Source organism: Dipodomys merriami, unplaced genomic scaffold, assembly GCF_024711535.1.
Source record: "Dipodomys merriami isolate MVZ:Mamm:240054 unplaced genomic scaffold, mDipMer1.0.p SCAF_33, whole genome shotgun sequence".
NCBI classification, from domain to species: Eukaryota; Metazoa; Chordata; class Mammalia; order Rodentia; family Heteromyidae; genus Dipodomys; species Dipodomys merriami.
The window spans coordinates 1,406,091-1,426,102 of record NW_027204826.1 but is presented as its reverse complement, the minus strand read 5'-3'; the positions used below and the strand labels follow the sequence as shown (position 1 = coordinate 1,426,102).

Genomic DNA, 20,012 nt, shown 5'->3' with positions numbered 1-20,012 from the left:
GGCAAGAAAGGCCTTGAGACTCTTTATCTCCAGTGAACCAGCAAAAAGCTAGATGTGGAGCTGTGGTCCAAGTGGTAGAGGGTTAGCCTGGAGGGAAAATGCTGAAGGACAGAGTGCCTGGGCCCTGAGTTCAAGCCACAGTGTCAACAGGAAACAAGAAGCAGAGCCACGTCTCCTAGCAGTTGAGTTTTGATTTTACAGTGATATGGTGGGTGGGGAAGAACAAGGGAAGCCACGCCCCCGTGGGGGAGAGCTGAGTTAAGCAATGATTAATCAGAACTCCAGCACCTGTGGTCTGTTCACAAGTTCATTAGTTAGAATCGATTATTTTTTTTGAATGCTGGGCACCGCTGGTGACTCAGGCCTGTAATCCTAGCAACTCCAGAGGTTGAGATCGGAGGGTCATGTTTCAAAGCCAGCCTATGCAGCAAAGTCCTTGAAACTTATTTCTCATTAACCACCAAAAAGCCAAAAGTGGAGCCATGGTTCAAGTTAGTAGAGCACTAGCCTCGAGCTAAAGAGCTCTGGGACAGCACCCAGGCCCCAGGTTCAAGCCCTATGACTAACAACACTAATTCAATGAGCAAAGCAGACGCAGGGACACAGGTGTGCTCTTTTGGACCCAGATCCCCAAACTGCAGGTGGCCGGTATGCTGTGGCACCACGTCTGCTCCATGGGACTCATCTTGGGCCCTCAGAGGGCGGGGCTCAGGTTCACAGAATCCAGTAAGAGTGGAGGACAGAAGCTTCCAGCCCAGAGCTGCTACGGTCTTCATTTTGGGAAAGGAAGGCTGAATTAAGGGCTGGAAGTGGAGGGACAAAACCAGAGTCCCGCCTGCCCACCCAGGGTGCAGTCACAGCCACTGTCCCTCCAGAGAGGCCCTGGTCACTGAACTCGGGACTCACGGAGCAGCACCGCCCCGTAGGCAGGAGGCTCTTGGACATGGTTCTGCCTCCAGGAATGATCTGAACCAGGGAGGACATGCAGGGACCCACGGGTCATCGGAGGAGCCGGCCTGAGCCATGGGTCCACCAGTGCTGTCCCTGGCCTCTGCCGCTGGGGACAGGGAGGCGGAAGTGTCTGCCAGGGCTGTCTACGGAAGCCTGTGGGGTGGGCACAGATGGCATCTCAGTACAGCACCTAAAACACCAGGAGGAAGTTCAGCAAACTTCCAAGTGCTCAGACACACCCCAGCCCAACCACTCAGGGCAGGGACAGCACAGTAGGAAGTAGGTTTAGCTCTGCAGAGCAGGAGTGCAGCCCCCTGGGTGTGACCCGGGCAGGCAGGATCCAGGATCCACTCATGTGCTTTTGCTCCTTAGAAGATTCTTCTAGAAGGCAGAGATTGCACACTGTGGCCTTGAGCAGCCCTGCCAGGGGACGGAAGCCACCAGCCATTCAGAAGCACCGTGTCCAAGAAAGCTCCTGAAAAGTGGTAAAAGAACAGCCCAGGCTGGGTGCTAGTGCTCACACCTGTAATCCCAGCTACTTGGGAGGCTGAGATCTGAGAATCAATGGTTCCAAGCCAGAACAGGCAGCAAAGTCCATGAGACATCGCCAATAAACCACCAGAAGATCGAAGTGGCAGTGTGGCTCAAAGTTGTAGAGCACTAGCAGCACCCCAGTCCTGAGTTCAAGCCCCACCAACCAACAAACAAGACTCCATCTGCAGATGACAAGTGATTTGTAATTAAGACATTTAAATAGAAATCAAGCTATGAAGAGAAACAAAAGAACCCCCCTAAAAAAAAGGACACAGCAATGGGGGGGATGCTGAACACATACACAGGACACCCCAACACAGGGGGCCACGAAAGCCATGCCATTTTCATTGTGCCGATGTTACATTCGCGCAGCGCGGCCGTCAGGCCGTCTGGCACTGGACGCCCGCCCGCGGCCCGTCGTCGTCTTCCTCGTAGGCCTCGCGGTGCTGCCGCCAGTTCTGCTCGCTGGGGTTGAACTCCTTCAGCTCCACCTGGTCCATGTCCTCCGTGACCCGCACCTTCTGCCGGGGCGGCAACAGCGCCTCCAGCTGAGGGAGTTTCTCCAGAGACAGCCACTGCTTGTCCGGGAAGACCACCTGGGAAAGGGTGCGCAGTGTGGGCCCCTCACTCAGCCCCGCCTGGGATCCAGAGCAGCCTGGGATCCACAGCATCCTGGTTCAAAGGCAGCCATGCCTGGAATTCCAGCTCAGGAGATCGAGAACTGGGAATCATGGTCCAAAGGCAACCAGAAAGGACAAAACTGAGACCCATCTCTTTAGTTAACAAGCAAAAGACTGGAAGGTGGCTCGAGTGGAAGAGCAACATAGAAAAAGCCAAGCGAGATCACAAGGCCCTGAATTCCCACTCCAGTCTTGGCATTTTACAAAAAGCTAGATAATGGTGGCTTACACTTGTAATCCTTGCTAGGCTGAGGGAATCTCTGAGGTTCACGGTTCAAAGCTAGCCCTCTGCAGGAGAGGCTTTGAGACTCTTTCCTCCAAGGAACCACCCAAAGACTGGATATGGAGTCATGGCTCAAGTGGTAAAGTGCTATCCTTGAGTAAAAAAGCTAATGACACTCTGAATTCAAGTTCCAGTACTGGGGCATGTGCACACATGTGAACACACACATACACATACATACACACACACACACACACAAAGCCAGGTGCCAGTGGCTCACACCTATAATCCTAGCTACTCAGGAGGCCGAAATCCGAGGATCATGGCTTGAAACCAGTCTAGGCAAAAAAGTCCAGGAAACATTTCCAACGAAGCAGCAAAAAGCAAGAAGTGGAAGGTGTGGCTCAAGTGGTGGAGCACCAGGCTTGAGTGAAAAAGCCAAGCAAGAAGGTGAGGCCCTGAGTTCAAGCTCCAGTACCTGCACGCACGCACGCACGCAAGCACACACGCCCATGGGCACTTACGAGGAACTGTAGGATCAGGGCCCCCCGCTCCAGGGGGGCCTTGTAGATGGGCATGCCTTCGTTGCGGACACATTTCAGGTCCCCGTGCTTCATCACCTCCCCTGCCACAGAGAAGGAACGGTCAGAAGTCAGGACCAGCGCGGGTGTGGGCAGCCCTGGCGCTGAGCACTGCACTGAGGAGTTGTTCCAGCCCTGGGCCAGGGATGGCCAGCTTCCTGGGGAGGGGACGACCGCGGTGGCCCCAGCTGGGCTGTGAGCACCTGCGTGAGGCTGCTGAACTGGTATGATCTCAGCGGCCTCCAAGGAGACGAGTTCAAATCCTGCGCTAAGGCTCTCCTACCCCAGGCATGGGAGCAAAGACTACTGGGAGGGTGCTCCTGGGAGCAGACGCAGGAGGAAGCTAAGTCCCAACTTATTGGGTGTGCCACAAAGGGAACCACTGAGTTCACCCAGGGGAATGTCTCTTGCAGAACACATCTTGAAGCTGTCATGTGAGTGTTTAAAACCACAATGTGCTAACTGGGTGCTGGTGACTACACCTGTAATCCCAGCTACTCAGGAGACTGGGCTCTGAGGATCAAAGCCAGCCTGGGCAGAAAAATCTGTAAGACTCTTATCTTTAAGCAGCAAAAAGCCAGAAGTAGAAGTGTGGCTCAGGTGGTAGAGCATCAGCCTTGAGGAAAAAAAAAAAAACAACCACCAAGCAAAAGGATAAAGTCCTGAGTTCAAATCTCAGCACTGGCACCAAAATAATCATCATCATCATCACAATGTGTTGACCCCTCTTCTCCTGGGGTGTCCACAGTGGGGCTGTGGCTCAGATGTCATCCCCAGAGCCTGTGATGGTACAAGGGAATGACGGCCACCTCTAAGGGGAGGTCACTGGGCTCTTGATGGGATTTCTAGAAAGTTCTCCCATCCCTTTCAGGTGCCAGTGCATGCTGCTCTCAGGTCAAGTCTTTAGGCCTCTGCTTCAGACCTGCACAGGGCCAAACACAGAGGAATGACAGAACGACAGCAGGCTGGCAGAGGCTTCAAAGGCACTTTTTTTTCTTTCTCCAGTCCTGGGACTTGAACTCAGGGCCGGGGCGCTGTCCCTGAGCTTTTGTGCTGAAGGCTAGCGCTCTACCACGTGAGCCACAGCTCCACTTCCGGCTTTGTGGTGGTTTTGTCTCACAGACTCTCGGGCCATGCTGGTTGTGCGCCTCCATCCTCAGATCTCAGCCTCCCAGCGTCTCTCTCAACCTACAGAGTCTCACCAGGGCTCAGGGCGGCTAAGAGGCTCTGGCAAAGGAGAAACACATTCAGAAAAAAAGCAAAAACTGGAGAGGAGTGTGGGAAAGGATACCAAAAAAAGTAAGATAAATGAGAAGAAAAACAACTCTCCAAGGAGAGCTCCAGGGCCAGGTTTTCTAGATCCTTCTACTGAAGCAGAGGAATGCCTTGCCCCTCAGGCTGGCCACTACCCTCCTTCCTAGCCTTCCTGGGCAGCTTCCCTGGGCTGGCGGGGTGGGGGTGGGGCTGCTAAGCCCAGGCTCCGGGACTGCCCCCCGGCTGACCACACCTCACATGGGGCCAGCCTGGGCCAAGGACGGGCTTCAAAACCCACAAAGCCTGGGCTGGGAAGGTGGCTCAGTGGTAGAGCGCTTGCCTTGCATGCCTGAGGCCCTGGGTTCGATTCCTCAGCACCACATAAGCAAAAAGAAAAAAGCTGGAAGTGGTGCTGTGGCTCAAGTGGTAGAGTGCTAGCCTTGAGCTGAAGAGCTGAGGGACAGTGCCCAGGCCCAGAGTTCAGGCCCCACGACTGGACCCCCCCAAAAAACAAAACAAAACACAAAGCCTCACGAAGCCAGCCCAGCTCCCAGCAAGGCTGGCTTGTCATCTGCCAGATACTAGGGGTCTGGACACTGCATCATGATGGACTTTGCTGCCCAGGCTGGCCTTGAACCACCATCCTCAGATCTGAGACTCCTGAGTAGCTAGGACAACAAGAGTAAGCCACCAGCACCCAGCATGAAATGGTTGTATTTTTTTTTGGGGGGGGGTGTTGTTAGTTTAGGTAAAGGTCTATGTAGCTCAGGCTGGCCTTGAACTTCCAATCCTCCTGCCTCAGCCTCCACAGTGCTTGGATTATAAGCATAAAGGACCATAACTGGATGTAAACTTGAAATTGTTCTCAAATAAGAATTTTGGGCAAGAGTGGCACTTGAACTCAGCACCTGATGCTTTGTTCATGAGCTAAGCCACGCCTCCAATCCCATAAAAAGATTTTATTTTTTTATAAAGTTTTTTTTAATATTGTAAAGATACTATACAGAGGGTTACAGTTACACGAGTGAGGTAATGAGTACACTTCCTCTTGAACATTGTTACCCCCTCCATTGTTTTCCCCCTACCATCCCCTCCCTCCCTACCTTCCCCGAGGTAAAAAGATTATTTTTTAAAAAGCAACACAACCAGGTGATATGACAAAACTAACAGGACTTAAGAAACAAAGAACTCCCACTCATCTGGTTGAACCACTACTAAATATCCCCATGCTGCTGATCACATATATGGTATATAACATATGAGCACCGTTATATATTACAGACTGTGATAGACAATTTGCTCCAGGAAAGTTAGAATGAACTTGTGACTTTAAATGAGCATCATTATTCCACAATACTGTGAATTTCCGGAAATTAAGTAATCACTTAATCACGATCAAAAAAAAAAAAAAAAAAAAGAACCTTGGGGAAGGGAGGGAGGGAGGGGATGGTAGGGGGAAAACAATGGAGGGGGTAACAATGTTCAAGAGGAAGTGGAAGTGTACTCATTACCTCACTCATGTAACTGTAACCCTCTGTATAGTATCTCTACAATAAAAAAAATTAAAAAAAAAAAAAAAAAAAAAAGCAACACAACCTCAACTGGGTGCCGGTGGCTCACACCTGTAATCTTAGCTTATTGGGGAGACCAGAAATCAAGGGATATGTTTTGGGGCCAGGTAAAAAGTTCATGAAACCCCATGTCAACAGAAAAGGCTAACCCTGGTAACATATATCTGACATCTAAGCCACAGCAGGAAGCATTAAGTAGGAGGGTCATGGTCTGGTAAGTGTCAGGCAAAAGGTAAGACCCTATCTCAAAAGTAAGAGCAAGCCGGGCACCAGTGGCTCACGCCTGTAATCCTAGCTACTTAGGAGACTGAGTTCTGAAGATCATGGTTCAAAGCCAGCTTGGGCAGGAAAGGCTAAGAGACTCTTATCTCCAATTAACCACCAGAAAACCGGAAGTGTTGCTATGGCTCAAGTGGTAGAACACTCGCCTTGAGCTGAAGAGCTCAGGGACAGCGCCCAGGCCCAGAGTTCAAGCCACACGACCAACAACACAACAAAAATAGGGCTGGGAAGGTGGTTCAGTGGTAGAGTGCTTGCCTCCCATGCATGAGGCCCTGGGTTCAATTCCTTAGCACTACATAAACAGAATAAGCCGGAAGTGGTGCTGTGGGCTCAAGTGGTAGAGCGCTTGACTTGCATGCCTGAGGCTCTGGGTTCGATTCCTCAGCACCACATAAGAAAAAAGGAAAAGCCGGAAGTGGCGCTGTGGCTCAAGTGGTAGAGCGCTAGCCTTGAGCTGAAGAGCTGAGGGACAGCGCCCAGGCCCAGAGTTCAGGCCCATGACCAACCCCCCCCCCAAAAAAAAGAGCAAAAAGCATTGGAGGCATGGCTCAAGCTGTAGAGCTCCTGTCAAACAAATACACTGACACAGAGGTTAAACCCTAGTACCACCAAAATAAAATGTAAAAGACTTAAACATTAAGTTCATTTCATATGATCCCCAGAAAAGGGAGTTATGCAGAGGGAATCCGAGAGGAGTGTGGCTGACAAAGAGGGGAGAAAGCAGGAGGGGGCGGGGATACACAGCAAAGACAGGAAAAGTCTGGGGCAGTGACTAAACTCCAGAATCTTTTTTTTTTTTTCCCCTTCTGCCAGTCCTGGGGCTTGAACTCAGGGCCTGGGCGCTGTCCCTGAGCCGCTCTTGGCTCAAGACTAACACTCTACCACTGGAGCCACAGCACCACTTCTGGCTTTTTCTGTGTATGTGGTCCTGAGGAATCCAACTCAGAGCTTGATGCATGCTAGGCGAGCGCTCTACCACTAAACCACATTCCCAGCCCACAGCTCCACTTTTTGCTGGTTTGTCACAGAGTTGCACCGACTTTCCCGTCCAGGCTGGCCTCAAACCTCGATTCTCAGATTTCAGCATCCTGATTAGTTAGGAATTCACCCTCATGAGCCGCCAGCAGCTGGCTAACTGTTCAACTTGGCAGATTCTAGCTAGAATTTTTAGACGCCTGCTTCAGGATTCCTAGAACTTTTCAGTTGCTTTCTATTTAGCAGAAATCCAATCACAATTCACAAACAAAAGTGGACCTGGGAGGGCCGGGCTTGGCAGGGCACGGGACACAGCTTACCTGATTTAGATGTAATAATAAGGACTCGATCATCCAGTGTTTTGATCGTCTTCTTGAAGCCACAAAGAGCTTCAGAAAGCTGAATTTTCATTTTCATGATCAAGTCATGGCCTCGCCTCTGAAAGACACTATGATCCTTCTGATCAAGCACAATTATCACATCGCCAGGCTCCAGCTCGGGCTCCTGATCCCCTTCGCCATGAAAGAGTATCTTTTGCCCATCTTTCATACCTATGAAACATCATTCCTTTTCAATTAGCCGTCGATCGTGACCACGCAGACTCTCTCAAAGCTTTTGAAGAAAGGAGGCAACGTCCTGGGGGGAGGGGCGTTGCCCTCATTCAACTTTGCAACCCGGGTGGGCACAGAAGGCTCCCATGGGCTCGAGCTCCTATGGCTCCGGGCTGTGGCCCTCTGAGGGACTCAGAGGCCCCCGTCTGTGTCCAGGTGCACAGTGCCTGGCTCTGGTGGCTGACAGAGGGTGCAGTGAGCTGTGGCCCCTTCAAGCGGGCCAGGACCGTGCAGGCCCTGGGGACCCAGGCCTGGGGGAAGCCAGCCCCCTTTGCCAGCTCCTGTGTGGGTCTCGGTGTTGATTTCTTTTGACTTTTTTTGGTCTCATCTCTCAGCTGTGGGTTCTTTGCTGAGTTAGACAGCCACAGATCAATCAAGCATTTGGAAAACTAGCTAGGATCGGCCTTAAAATCTGACAGCAGGCAAAATGAATGCTAAGCGGAGGCGGGGGTGGGGGGTGTCTGCTTTTGGGGAGAACACAGTATCTGAGAAGGGAAATAAGCACTTTTAAAGCAGCAGAAAGTCTAAAAAAAAAAAGAAAAGAAAACGTAAAACCTAGGGCTCGAACTCAGGGCCTGGGCGCTGTCAGGGCTTTTTTGCTGAAGGCTAGTGCTCTACCAATTGAGCCACAGCTCCACTTGCGGGTTTTTGGTGGTTCTCTGGAGTGTCTCATGGATTTTGCTGCCCAGGCTATCTTTAAACCATAACCCTGAGTATCTAGGATTACAGGCATGAGCCGCCAACACTTAGCTACAACTGTCTTTATTATTGTTATTTTATTTTTGTCAGTCATGGGGCTTGAACTCTGGGCCTGGGTGCTTTAGCTCAAGGCAAGCGCTCTACCACTTGAGCCATAGCACCACTTCCGGTTTTCTGAGTGGTTAATTTGAAAGTCTCACGGACTTTCCTGCCTGGGCTGGCTTTGAACTGCAATCCTCAGATCTCAGCCTCCGGAGTAACTAGGATTACAGGTGTGAGCCACCAATGCCCGGCTTACACCTGTCTTTTAATATATGTCGTGAGGGAGGTAGCCCACCCATGCAGCCTCCCCTAAGTGCCCTGTGATTGGTGCAGCCCAGCCCCTAAGTGTCCTGTGATTGGTGCAGCCCAGCCCCTAAGTGCCCTGTGATTGGTGCAACCCAGCCCCTAAGTGCCCTGTGATTGGTGCAACCCAGCCCCTAAGTGTCTGTGACTGGCACTGCCCAAGCGCCTGCGAGCCACAACTGGCAAGCTCAGGCTGGGTGGACGCACTCACCTTTCTCCACGTGCACCTCGATGATCTTCTTCTCGCGGGTCACCTTGGCACCACTGCAGGTCTCGCAGCGGTCCTTGGGGTTGATGCGCTCGCCCTGGCCCTTGCACTCAATGCACACCGTCTGGATCTGCTGGACCATGCCCGGCCCAATCTGCTGGATGTGGATCTGCATCCCTCGCCCTTTACACAAAGGGCATTTCTCCACTGACCCCTTCTTCCCGCCGATGCCTGCGGGGGTGGGGGCAACAGGACCCAGAGCTGTGACCTTCCCCTCCAGGGTGCCACGGCACAGGGTGTGGCGCATGACACTGCATGCTGCCGCTGCAATTCTATTTTACAGTCATAAAAGCAATGTGGCCAGGCCATCGGCAGCTCACGCCTGTCATCCTAGCTACTCAGGAAGCTGGGATCTGAGGATCAGAGTTCAAAGCCAGCTCCTGCAGCAGAGTCCACATGGATGCTATCTCCATTTATTCACAAAAAGAAAAAAAAAAGGAAAAGAAAGAAGCCAGAAGTGGAGCTGTGGCTCAAATGGTAAAGCAGCAACCTTAAGTGAAAAAGTTCAGGGACAATGCCTAGGCTCCATGTTCAAACCCCAGTACCAACACCAAAAATCAATCAGGTAGATTTGGAATTTAAGCTACCTGTTTGAAAAAACAACAACAACAAAAAACAAAAACAAAAACAAAACTCTGCTTGAATCTACCTTTGAAAAGATAGTTCACACCTATAATCCTAGCACTCTGGGAGGCTGAAGCAGGAGGATCACAAGTTCAAGACTAGCCTGGGAGGCTGGGAAGGTGGCTCAGTGGTAGAGCGGTAGCCTTGAGCTGAAGAGCTGACGGACAACGCCCAGGCCCAGAGTTCAGGCCCCACGACTGGACCCAAAAAGAAAAAAAAAGACTAGCCTGGGCTACCAAAATATGACCCCTCCCATCTCAAAAAAATATTTTTCTCTGAACTAGGAAACAACTAGATGCATCCCCAGATCCAAGACATCAGAACTGTGAAAATCACTCAAACAAATTCTACCAGGGGCTTGTGGGCTCATGCCTATAATCCTAAGTTATTCAGAAGGCTGAAAAATCATAGTTCAACAGCCTGAGCAGACAAATCCATGGGACTCTGGTCTTTAGTTATGGCCCAGCAAAACACTACAAATAGAGTGAGAATGGGGCTTAGTGGTGGAGTGCTTGCCTAGCATGCATGAAGTCCCAGGTTTGATTCCTCTGTACCACATAAATAGAAAAAGCCACCCCTCTGTACGGTATTTTCACAATAATAAAAACTTATTAATAGTAAAAAAAAAAATAGAAAAAGCCAGAAGTGGTGCTGTGGCTCAAGTGGTAGAGTGCTAGCCTTGACCAAAAGAAGCTCAGGAACAGTACCTAGGCCCCGAGTTCAAGCCCCAGGATTGGCAAAACAAAACAAAAAACTAGAAGTAGAGCTTGTGACTCAAATGGCAGAACACACCCTTGAGTGAAAAAAGCTAAAGGAATAGCACACCTAGGTTCTAAGTTCAAGCGCCACACAAAACAAATACCATTTTTACCTTCACATTTCTCACAGATTACATTTTTCTGCAATGCCAATTTCTTTGTAACTCCATTATATAAGTCTTCCAGGGTTACAGACAACTGATGTACAACATTCTTGCCTTCCCAAAAGAAAGGAAAAAATAAAAAGCAATTAGTCACACTGCCGTGGATATCCCTCGACAGCAAATGCCACGTAGAGCATGTACGCGCTCCTCAGCTGCACTGACTTGCCCATATGCCCACCCGGAAGCTGAGCCTGGACCATCCACCCTTTTCCTTCCTGCCAGCCCCACCCCCCAACGTGATCATTCATAGAGCTCAACAAGAAAAACAAGAGGTCCCAGGCACCAGGAGTTCAGGCCTGTCATCCTAGCTCCTGAGGAGCCTGAGATCTGAGGATCAAGGTTCAAAGCCAGTCCTGGCAGGAAAGTTTGTGAGACGCATCTCCAGAGAACCACCAGAAAGCTGAAGTGGCGCTGTGGCTCAAAGTAGTGGAGCTCCAGCCCTGAGTGAAAGGGCTCAGGGACAGTGCTCAGGCCCTGAGTTCAAGCCCCACAACCACCACCAACAACCACCCAAACCATGGAAGTGTTGTCTCTGAGTTCAAGATTGTGGGCCACTGGGCTCCGCCTGCTCAGGAAGGCGGACAGCCTCCAGGCCGTCTCAGCTTCCCAGAGTTCTCAGGTCACTGGGACCAGATGTCCTGGTTTATTGGCTGTCAATTAGGAGAGATCACTTCATTAAGGGTGTGAACATTTCCCTCTCCAAACAGTGAGTATGCCAGACGAGAGATTAGCCAATAGCTAAAGGATGGGAGGGGATTTTCTCTACTAAATACTAGATGAGCTGAGTAGAAGTGGCTAATATTCTATAATCCTAGCTACTGTGGAGGCTGAGATCTGGAGGATCACAGTTGGAAGCCAGCCCAGGCAGACAAATCTGAGAGCCTCTCAACTCCAATTAACCACCCAAAAGAAAAAAAAAAAAGTGGGAATTGGAGGTGCGGCACAAGAGGTAGAGAGCCAGCTTTGTGTGAAAAAGTTAAAGTAGAGCATAAGGCCCTGAGTTCAAGTCCTGTTACTGGCATGTGCCTACATGCACACATGTACACACACACACACACACACAAACCACTAGGAGATTTGCTGTACACTGGGTTCACAAGATTGACCCCAATCAGCTTTTTAAAGCTCAAAGTCAGAGTTATAATGAAAGAACAAGTACATTTTGTTTGGAACCTCACTAACCAAAGCTGAGCCTCTAAAAGCCTATGTAGAATGTGTTTCATCTGACTTTATCCTGACTGTACTAAGCTTGGTTAATTTTGTTTTTGCCAGTCCTAGGGCTTGAACTCTGCCTGGGCGCTGTCCCTGAGCTTGTTTTGCTCAAGGCTAGCACTCTACCACTGGAGCCACAGCACCACTTCCATCCTTGTTCTGTGTATGCGGTGCTGAGAAGTTGAACCCAGGGCTTCACACATGGTAGGCAGCACTCTACCAGTAAGCTACATTCCCAGCTTTTGTTTTTTTTGGGTCTGGTCGTGAGGCCTGAACTCTGGGCCTGGGCGCTGTCCCTCAGCTCTTCAGCTCAAGGCGAGCGCTCTACCACTTGAGCCATAACGCCACGTCTGGTTTTCTGGTGGTTTATTGGAGATAAGAGTCTCACGGTCTCTCCTGCCCTAGCTGGCTTTGAACCTCGATCCTCAGATCTCAGCCTCCTGAGTAGCTGGGATGACAGGCCTGAGCCGCCGGTGCCCAGCTTTTTTTTTTTTAAACTAGCACATTCAGTGCCTGGCCCCACAACAAAGGACAAGACAAACTGTCCTTCCCTTACCCACAGCCCCCTCCTCCCTCCCTCCCCTCTTCCTTCGAGGTGTCTGAAGGCTGACAGAGACTTCCTCCATAAGCTAAGAGGTTGCAGCATCTGGAGCTTCACTGTTCCCAAACCCCACGGGGCGCCGCCTTCCTGTGGTAAAGGCAGGCCTCGCCCGGATCCCGGGCCCCGCCCCGACCCCCGCCCCGACCCCGGGCCCCGCCCCGCTCCCAGACCCCGCCCCGCTCCCAGGCCCCGCCCCGCTCCCAGGCCCCGCCCCGACCCCCGGGCCCCGCCCCGCTCCCAGGCCCCGCCCCAACCCCGGGCCCCGCCCCGCTCCCAGGCCCCGACACGACCCCGCCCCAGGCCCAACCCCGATCCTGGGCCCCGCCCCGCTCCCAGGCCCCGCCCCGACCCCGGGCCCCGCCCCGATCCCGCGCCACGCGGCTCACCTCGCCTCTCTCTGGCCATCCGGCCCCCACCGCCGAAGAACATGTCGAAGATGTCCATGGGGGAGGAGAAGCCGGGGCTCCCGGAGCCCCCCTCCTTAATCGCCTGCTCCCCGCCCTGGTCGTAAACATCCCTTTTCTTTGGATCTGAAAGCACTTCATACGCCTGTGATATAAGTTTAAACTTAAAAAGAAAAAGAAAAAAAATGTTTAAAAGAGAAGTCTGCGCTGGGGGGGGCTTGAACTCAGGACCTGCGTGCTGTCTGCCCCACAGCAGTTTTTTTTTTGCTCCAGGTTGGCGCTCTACTACTAGGCCACAGCCCCACTTACTGATTTGGGGCTGAATTGGAATTAGGAGTCTCTATGGGGCTGGGAAGGTGGCTCAGTGATAGAGCGCTTGCCTTGCATGCATGAGGCCCTGGGTTTGATTCCTCAGCACCACATAAACAGAAAAATCTGGAAGTGGCGCTGTGGCTTAAGTGATAGTGTGCTAGTCTTGAGCTGAAAAGCTGAGGCCCAGGCCCAGACTTCAGGTCCACGACCCCCCCCCCCAAAAAAAAAAACAAAACCAAAAAACAGACTTTCCTGTCTGGACTGGCTTCGAACCACAATCCTCCATTCTCAGCCTTCTGAGTAGCTGGGATTACAGGCTTGAGCCACTAACTCGGCTTCTCTCAGCTTCCTCTCCTAGTTCTGAGAGTCAGAGAACCTTTCAGCTCCTCTGCAGAATGTTCTAAGCTATTTTATTGAGGAAAGCTCAATTTGAATATAATTTGAATGCAATTTAAATATAAGACAATCACAGCCCTCCCACTGCAGACTTCCATTTTCAGTGGAGGCCTGACTTTCCCCCTGGCATCATTTGCTTTTGGCTCATTGGCTGGTGCTCTACCAGCTGGTCCACACCTCCAACCCCAAGAGAGTTAACTAACTGGGTACTAGTGGCTCACATCTGTAATCCTCACTAACCAGAGTTCAAAGCCATCCCAAGCAAGAAAGTCTGTGGGACTCATCTCCAACGAATCATCAAAAAGACAGGAGTGGAGCCTGGCTCAAGTGGTAGAGCACCAGCTTGCAGTTAAAAAAAAAAAAGCCAAGGGGAGGCCCTGGGTTCAAGCCCCAGTACCGACAGAAAAAATTAAAAGAGGGTCACCAGCCAAGAACACACACCCCCAGCACTGTCCTTAAAGGAGAATTTTTTTCTCCCCTGCCACCCTGTGTCTTTCAGAAAAGCACACTGCTAGAGTCCACACAAAGCAGTGTTCCACAACAAACACAGGCAGCCTGTCACTTAGCAACCCAGAACAACTGGGCAGAAAACAAACACCAGCACCCCACGGCCTTCTCAGCTGTCCAGGAGGCTGGTGGAAAAGGCCGGGCTTAATCTATTTTTGAAGAGACATGAATAATACAGTGACAAACTTAGGTGAAAAAAGAATACAAAGAAAAAGGTCCCACCTGGAACAGATAAAATGGACGGGGAATACATAAACTCCCACCCCAAACACTGGCACACTAAGGCCAGAAGAGGACACGAACAAGTGAATGAGCCATCTCTGTGGAAATGTCACAGAAGAGTTGTGTAACTGTGTTCCATCTTCTGTGGTTTTGTGGTGTATGTGTCCCTTAGCCTTATTACTCAAAGCTGGTGCTCCACCACTGAACTGCAGCTCCACTGCTGGCTTTTGGTTGGTTCATTGGAGATAAAAGTCTAGTAGACTTACTGCCCAGGATGGATTTAAACCTCAAGCCTCAGATCTCAGCCTCCTGAATAGCTGCGATTATAGCATGGAGCACCAGCACCCGGCTTGTACCGAGTATTTTATGAGCATTTTTTCCCAGAGCACTGCTATTGTTTCATACACATGACCATTTCCAAAGCTACACAGCACAGCAAGATGGCAGAGGATGGGGGTGTGGATAGGGAAAGAAGGGGAGACAAAGTAGTATTCCTCTGGGAGAGACGGAAGGAGTGACATTGTCCAAAACAAAATACTTATGTACCCCCTCTGTACATCACCTTTATAATAAGAAAAAATTAAAAAAAAAAGATTTGTGGAAGTGGGGAAAATCACAGAAGCCCCTCCAGAATGGACAAGCACCAGCTAAGCAGCCTCAATAATGGGACATAAATTCAGTCTGGCTGGAAATAAGTATGTATTTAAAATAATAAATGGCAGGTAGGCACTGACTCATACCTTTAATCCTAGCTACTCAGGAAGCTGAGACTTGACCATCAGGTCAGAAGCCAGCCCAGGCAGGAAAGTGTAAGACATCTCCAATGAACCAGCCAAAAGCTGGAAGTGGAGGTGTAGCTCAAGTGATAGAGCATCAGCCTTGAGCAGAAAAAGCCAACTGAGAGGAGATCAAGGCCCTGCCCTGAGTTCAGGCCTTAGGTAGTCTAACCAGCACAAAGTTAAACAATGAAAAAGGACAAAACAATGTACCCATTGTGAAAGCAACATAGATGTAAAGAACAAGTCTAAACAAAATAAAAAGCTGAGCACTGTTGGCTCATGACTGTCATCCAAGCTTCTCAGGAGGCTGAGATCTGAAGATCAAGGTTCAAAGCCAGCCTGGGCAGGAAAGTTGGTAAGACTCATCTCCAATTAACTACCAGAAAAGCAAAAGTGGCACTGTGGCTCGAAGTGGTAGAGTGCTATCCGTGAACAAAAGGAGCTTGGGGACAGTGCCCGGCCCTGAGTTCAAGCCCCACGACTAATAATAATTATTACAATCAAAGAACTTCTGGTCACCAAAAGCAGAGTGGTGTCAAACAGCAGACACACAGGCGTTGGGGAATAGGCTGGATCTGACCTCAGAGCAGGGTGCCAAGGCCTGTCCACACCTGTCCACACCACGCTACTGCAACAGAAAAACCCAACCCCAAAGCGCAAACGACTTGGCCTCAAGTAACCGTGGCGGCCACGGACCGTGAATCACGGGCCCCGTGCGGGACGGCGGGCAGCCCCTAGAAAAGCCTGAACCGCCTAAATATAGACGAACCAAAGCGAACCCGCCACAGGGACCCAGCGGAATCTTCTGACGGCCATATTTCAGCACCACGGAGCTAAATATAAATATTCCATCAGCTCCAGCCACCCGGCCAGCGAGGACTTGGAATCACCAATGGAGACGGGTGTGTTCTAACCCCCCTCCACTGCCGTGGCCTCGAATCTCAATGAGAGGTGGCTTGAGGTGACCCGGGCGTCCCTGCGATCGGCTGCGGCAGCCGGAGCCCCGCTGCCGGGACCCACCGGGGACCACAGCGCCCGGCGCCCGGCCCCGCTGCCGGGACCCACCGGGGACCACAGCGCCCGGCCGCACTGCCACCCCAGCCACCGGGGACACCGAGGATGGCGGGTCAAAGCCAGCTCAGGGGGGGGACGTCCGAGAGACTGAGACGCCGTCTGACCTCGGGCTCCTCCGTCTACCCTGGCGCGTGGGGTCCAACGCGCCCCTCATCCCAGCGAACGAGGCCGGGGCATCATCCGGATGATGCAACTCCAAGGGGGGCGCCGCGGGCCCCCGCGGGGAGCCCCGGGTCCGGCCCACCGCCCGCCCCGCCACGGGGTTCACAAACCCACCGGGACCGAAGCCGATCCGCGGGGGGCGGGCGAGCCCGGGGCTGCGGGCCGGCTGCGGGGACAGGCCCGCGCCCCGCACGCGGCGGGTGGAGGCCCCGTGCGGGGGGCGGTGGGGGCGGATCGCCCCGCGAGGCCCGCCCCGGCCCCCTCCGCCCCGGGACCCCGGCCCCTCCGCCCGGCCCCCGGCCCCCACCTTCTCGCCCTCGTCGGGGTTCTTGTCGGGGTGGTACTTGAGGGCCAGCTTGCGGTAGGCCTTCTTGATCTCCTCCGGGGAGGCGCTGGGCCGCACCCCCAGGATGTCGTAGTACTGCGTCTCCTTCACCATCTTGTCCCTGCGGGGGGACCCCGCGCCCCCGGGGCCCGGTCAGCGTCCGCCCGGGACTCCCGGACCCCCGAGGCCGGGTCACGGCCAGGGCCGCGGGGCGCTCCCGCGTCACGGCCACGGCCCCGACCCCGCGCCGGTCTCCGCGCCGGCCCCGCCGCGCTCCGGCCGCGGCTCCTCCGCGCGGGTTTTATCCGGCGCCGGCGGAAGCTTCCATCCCGGGCCGATGACGCCACAAACGCCCAGAACCTTCCCGGAGGTTCCGGCGACGCCGAGCGGGCGGGCGGGGCGCTCCGAGAGGCCCGGATCCCGCGCGCCCGGCCCGGAGTCGCCCCGCGCGCGCCCGCCCGCCCCGCCCCGCCCCGCGACCCCTGACCCCGACCGGTCCCACGACCTTTGATCCCGCCCCGTAACCCCTGATCCTGACCCCGCGAACCCCACGACCCCGCCCCCCGCGACCCCTGACCCCGAACCCCGCCCGCCACGCCCCGCGACCCCTGACCCCGACCCCCGCCCTCCCGGTCCCACAACCTTTCACCCCGCCCCGTAACCCCTGACCCTGACCCCCGCGATCCCCACGGCCCCGCCCCCTGCGACCCCTGACCCCGACCCCCGCCCGCCCCGCCCCGCGACCCCGGGTCCCGGCCCCTACCGTCCCTGCCCGCCCCCGTCGGTCTCGCCCCGCGATCCCTGACCCTGACCCCCGCGACCCTGCGCCGCGCCCCCCGCCCGCGCCCCGCGCCCAGGCCCCGCGCCCCGCGACGCCCACCCGCGCCCCCCGCCCCCCGTCCCGCGCCCCCCGTCCCGCGCCCCGCGCCCCGCGCCCCCCGCCCCGCGCCCCGCGCCCCCCGCCCAGGCCCCGCGCCCCGCGACGCCCACCCGCCGTCCTCCGGAGCCGGCTCCTCGGGCTGTCCGTCCGACTCCCCGGAGCTCCAGTTCTGGCTGCCGCCCCGAGCCATGTCGGGGCGCCGGGCCGCGGGCGGCGGGGGCCCCGGCGCCCTGCGAGCGTCCCCGCGAGGCCGCTCGGCGCTCGGGCTGCTCGGCCGGTCGGGCTCGGGGCTGCGCTGCGGGCCGCGCTCGCGTGCGGGCCGGGGCTGCGCGCCGGGACTCGGGGCGCCGCGGACCGCGCCCCGACCACCGCACCCTGGGGCGGGGCCCTTTGTTGGGTCATCGCCCGGCCTGGCCTTGCGCCGGCGCCCCGCCCTCCCCCAGGCGTCGCCAAGGCCGGATCGGGGGTCCCCTGCCCTGCCGCGGCCCCCCCCCCCGGGCCCCGCAGGCTTCCCCCCCAGACCCACGAGCCCGCCCCTCCTCCCAGGCCGCCCTCAAAGGGCAGAGCCCCAAAGCCAGGCCACACGGGGGGCGCCTGCGCCCGGCCGCGCCCCGGCACTATCAGAAGGCCACTATCAGAAGGCCGCAGGCCTCCCTCCTGCCGCGCCCTGGCTTCTGCCGGGGTCCCCCCACCCCGAAACCCGGTACAAATGACTTAATATCGAAAGAGACAAGAACATATTCGTATCTAACCCGGCGCCTGTGAGCCCAGGAGGTTGAGATCTGAGGCCGGTCCCCGAGACGCCCAGCACCCCGCTACCCAGCAAGGACAAGCTAGACCTTGTTGGGAACATGGAGAGGCCCGGACCAGGACTGTTTATTGGGGAACAGTGCGGGGCACAGACCTTCCTGTAGAGTTTGTGCAAGGGACTGGATTTTGGGGTGAGCTTATACAGGGCTTCACAGGCCTATGGTCACGTTGGGATCAAAGGCCATGTCCTTGGCCAGGCCCACAGTAGAAGCTGGTGTGGGGTGATTGCTGGGGCCGAGGTCAGAATGACCTGCCTGTGGTCAAGCCGGGGAGCACACACCCGTGCTTTGCTTGACCCTGGGCAGTGAGGCAGGACTCAATCCTGCCTAGTCCATCTTTAGGTACATAAAAAGATTAGGCCAATGGGCTGAGACTGTGGCTCAGTGGTAGAGTGCTGGCCTGGCACACATGAAGCCCTGGGTTCGATTCCTCAGTACCACATACACAGAAAAAGCCAGAAGTGGCGCTGTGGCTCAGGTAGTAGAGTGCTAGCCTTGAGCAAAAGTAGATCAGGGACAGTGCCCAGGCCCAAAGTCAAAGTCCCAGGACTGGCAACAAACAAACAAGGATTGGGCCTAGAGGAGAGAGGCAGATATTCAAGATCTTCATATAGGGTCTTTTGGATACATAAAAACGTTGGGCAAGGTAGCCCGCAGGGGCCAGCACCGCAGAGGGTGTCCTAGACACGCGGCCAGATGAGCCAGCTGGAGACAAGGTCGCCAGGGAGACAGGGGAAGAAGCCAAGGAGCCTGCTAAGGCTGACATCACTGAACTCTGCCTGGACATGTTTTCCAAAATGGCCACATACCTGACTCAGGAACTGAAGGGAAGACTCTAAGTTACTGGAAAACAGGAATAAATGAACCCGCTTGAAGTATCTTGAAATGAAAGATCTTGCTATAAACAGTAGTAGACAGATTCAGCCTTATCTGAATTAGATCAATGCAATTGAGCAGGTAGCAGCTTGAGCAGCAGCCTCCAAGTTGGATTCATATTCAAAAACCCTGGAAGCCAAGTACAAGAAGCTGGAAAAGAGATGGAAACATATTTCTATGGGATAAAGCTTAAAAAAAACTGTAGAGTGTTTTATAACACATGAGTCTGAGGCTGATAAATTACCCAAAGTTCCTCAACAGAAATCTATTGGTCATTCTAGAAACATCCCAGTGATGAATACACTGGGGGGCTGTGGCTGCTCCTGAATCTTCTTTGAGTCAGTATCCCTCAGAAACTCACACTTACCCTTCTTACATTTTACTTGAATGCTTCATCATTCAGAACAGAGACTCTCAAAGTTCAGGATAAACCTTGCCAGAGAACCAAATAAGGACCTGTTTTGTCGGATAGAATTTAATTACCGTATTATTTTCTCAACTGTCTAGTTCTTGAGTTCATTATTCTGTAAATAGTTGTGTTTTTTTCATTAATGACACTTAACTATTCTAAATTAAAAAGAGAAGAAAAAAAAAAAAAAAGTTGGGCCAGCCAGGCAATGGTGGCTCACACCGATAATCCTAGTTATTCAGGAGGCTGAGATCTGAGAATCACAATTCAAATCCAGCCTAAGCGGGAAAGCCCGAGAGACTCTTATCTCCAATGAACCACCACAAAACTGGAAGTGGTGCTGTGGCTTAAGCGGTAGAGCAATAGCCTTGAGCTGAGGGACAGCGCCCAAGACCAGAGTTCAAGCCCCACAACCCACAACAACAGTAACAACAACAACAACAACAACAACAAAAAAGTTGGGCCAAAGGGAGATGGGGGAAAAGGGTTGTCTTTCTGGTTACTGCTGACATGGGGGTATCAAG

General features: G+C 53.8%; 1 protein-coding gene and 1 pseudogene across 1 annotated transcript; one reads left to right on the top strand and one right to left on the bottom strand.

Annotated features, from left to right (window-relative positions):
* Positions 1 to 1,668: 1,668 nt before the first annotated feature.
* Positions 1,669 to 17,671, bottom strand: Dnaja4 (DnaJ heat shock protein family (Hsp40) member A4). The gene is made up of 8 exons (XM_070042792.1): positions 17,505 to 17,671; positions 16,497 to 16,635; positions 12,720 to 12,900; positions 10,470 to 10,574; positions 8,918 to 9,145; positions 7,372 to 7,602; positions 2,913 to 3,013; positions 1,669 to 2,081 (listed from the first exon to the last, which is right to left on the bottom strand). Exons 1-8 carry the CDS (start codon positions 17,582 to 17,584, stop codon positions 1,866 to 1,868), a joined length of 1,281 nt encoding a protein of 426 aa, XP_069898893.1. The 5' UTR covers positions 17,585 to 17,671; the 3' UTR covers positions 1,669 to 1,865.
* On the top strand, positions 17,583 to 19,265 carry LOC138842134 (biogenesis of lysosome-related organelles complex 1 subunit 2 pseudogene; annotated as a pseudogene).
* The last annotated feature ends 747 nt before the right edge of the window (positions 19,266 to 20,012 follow it).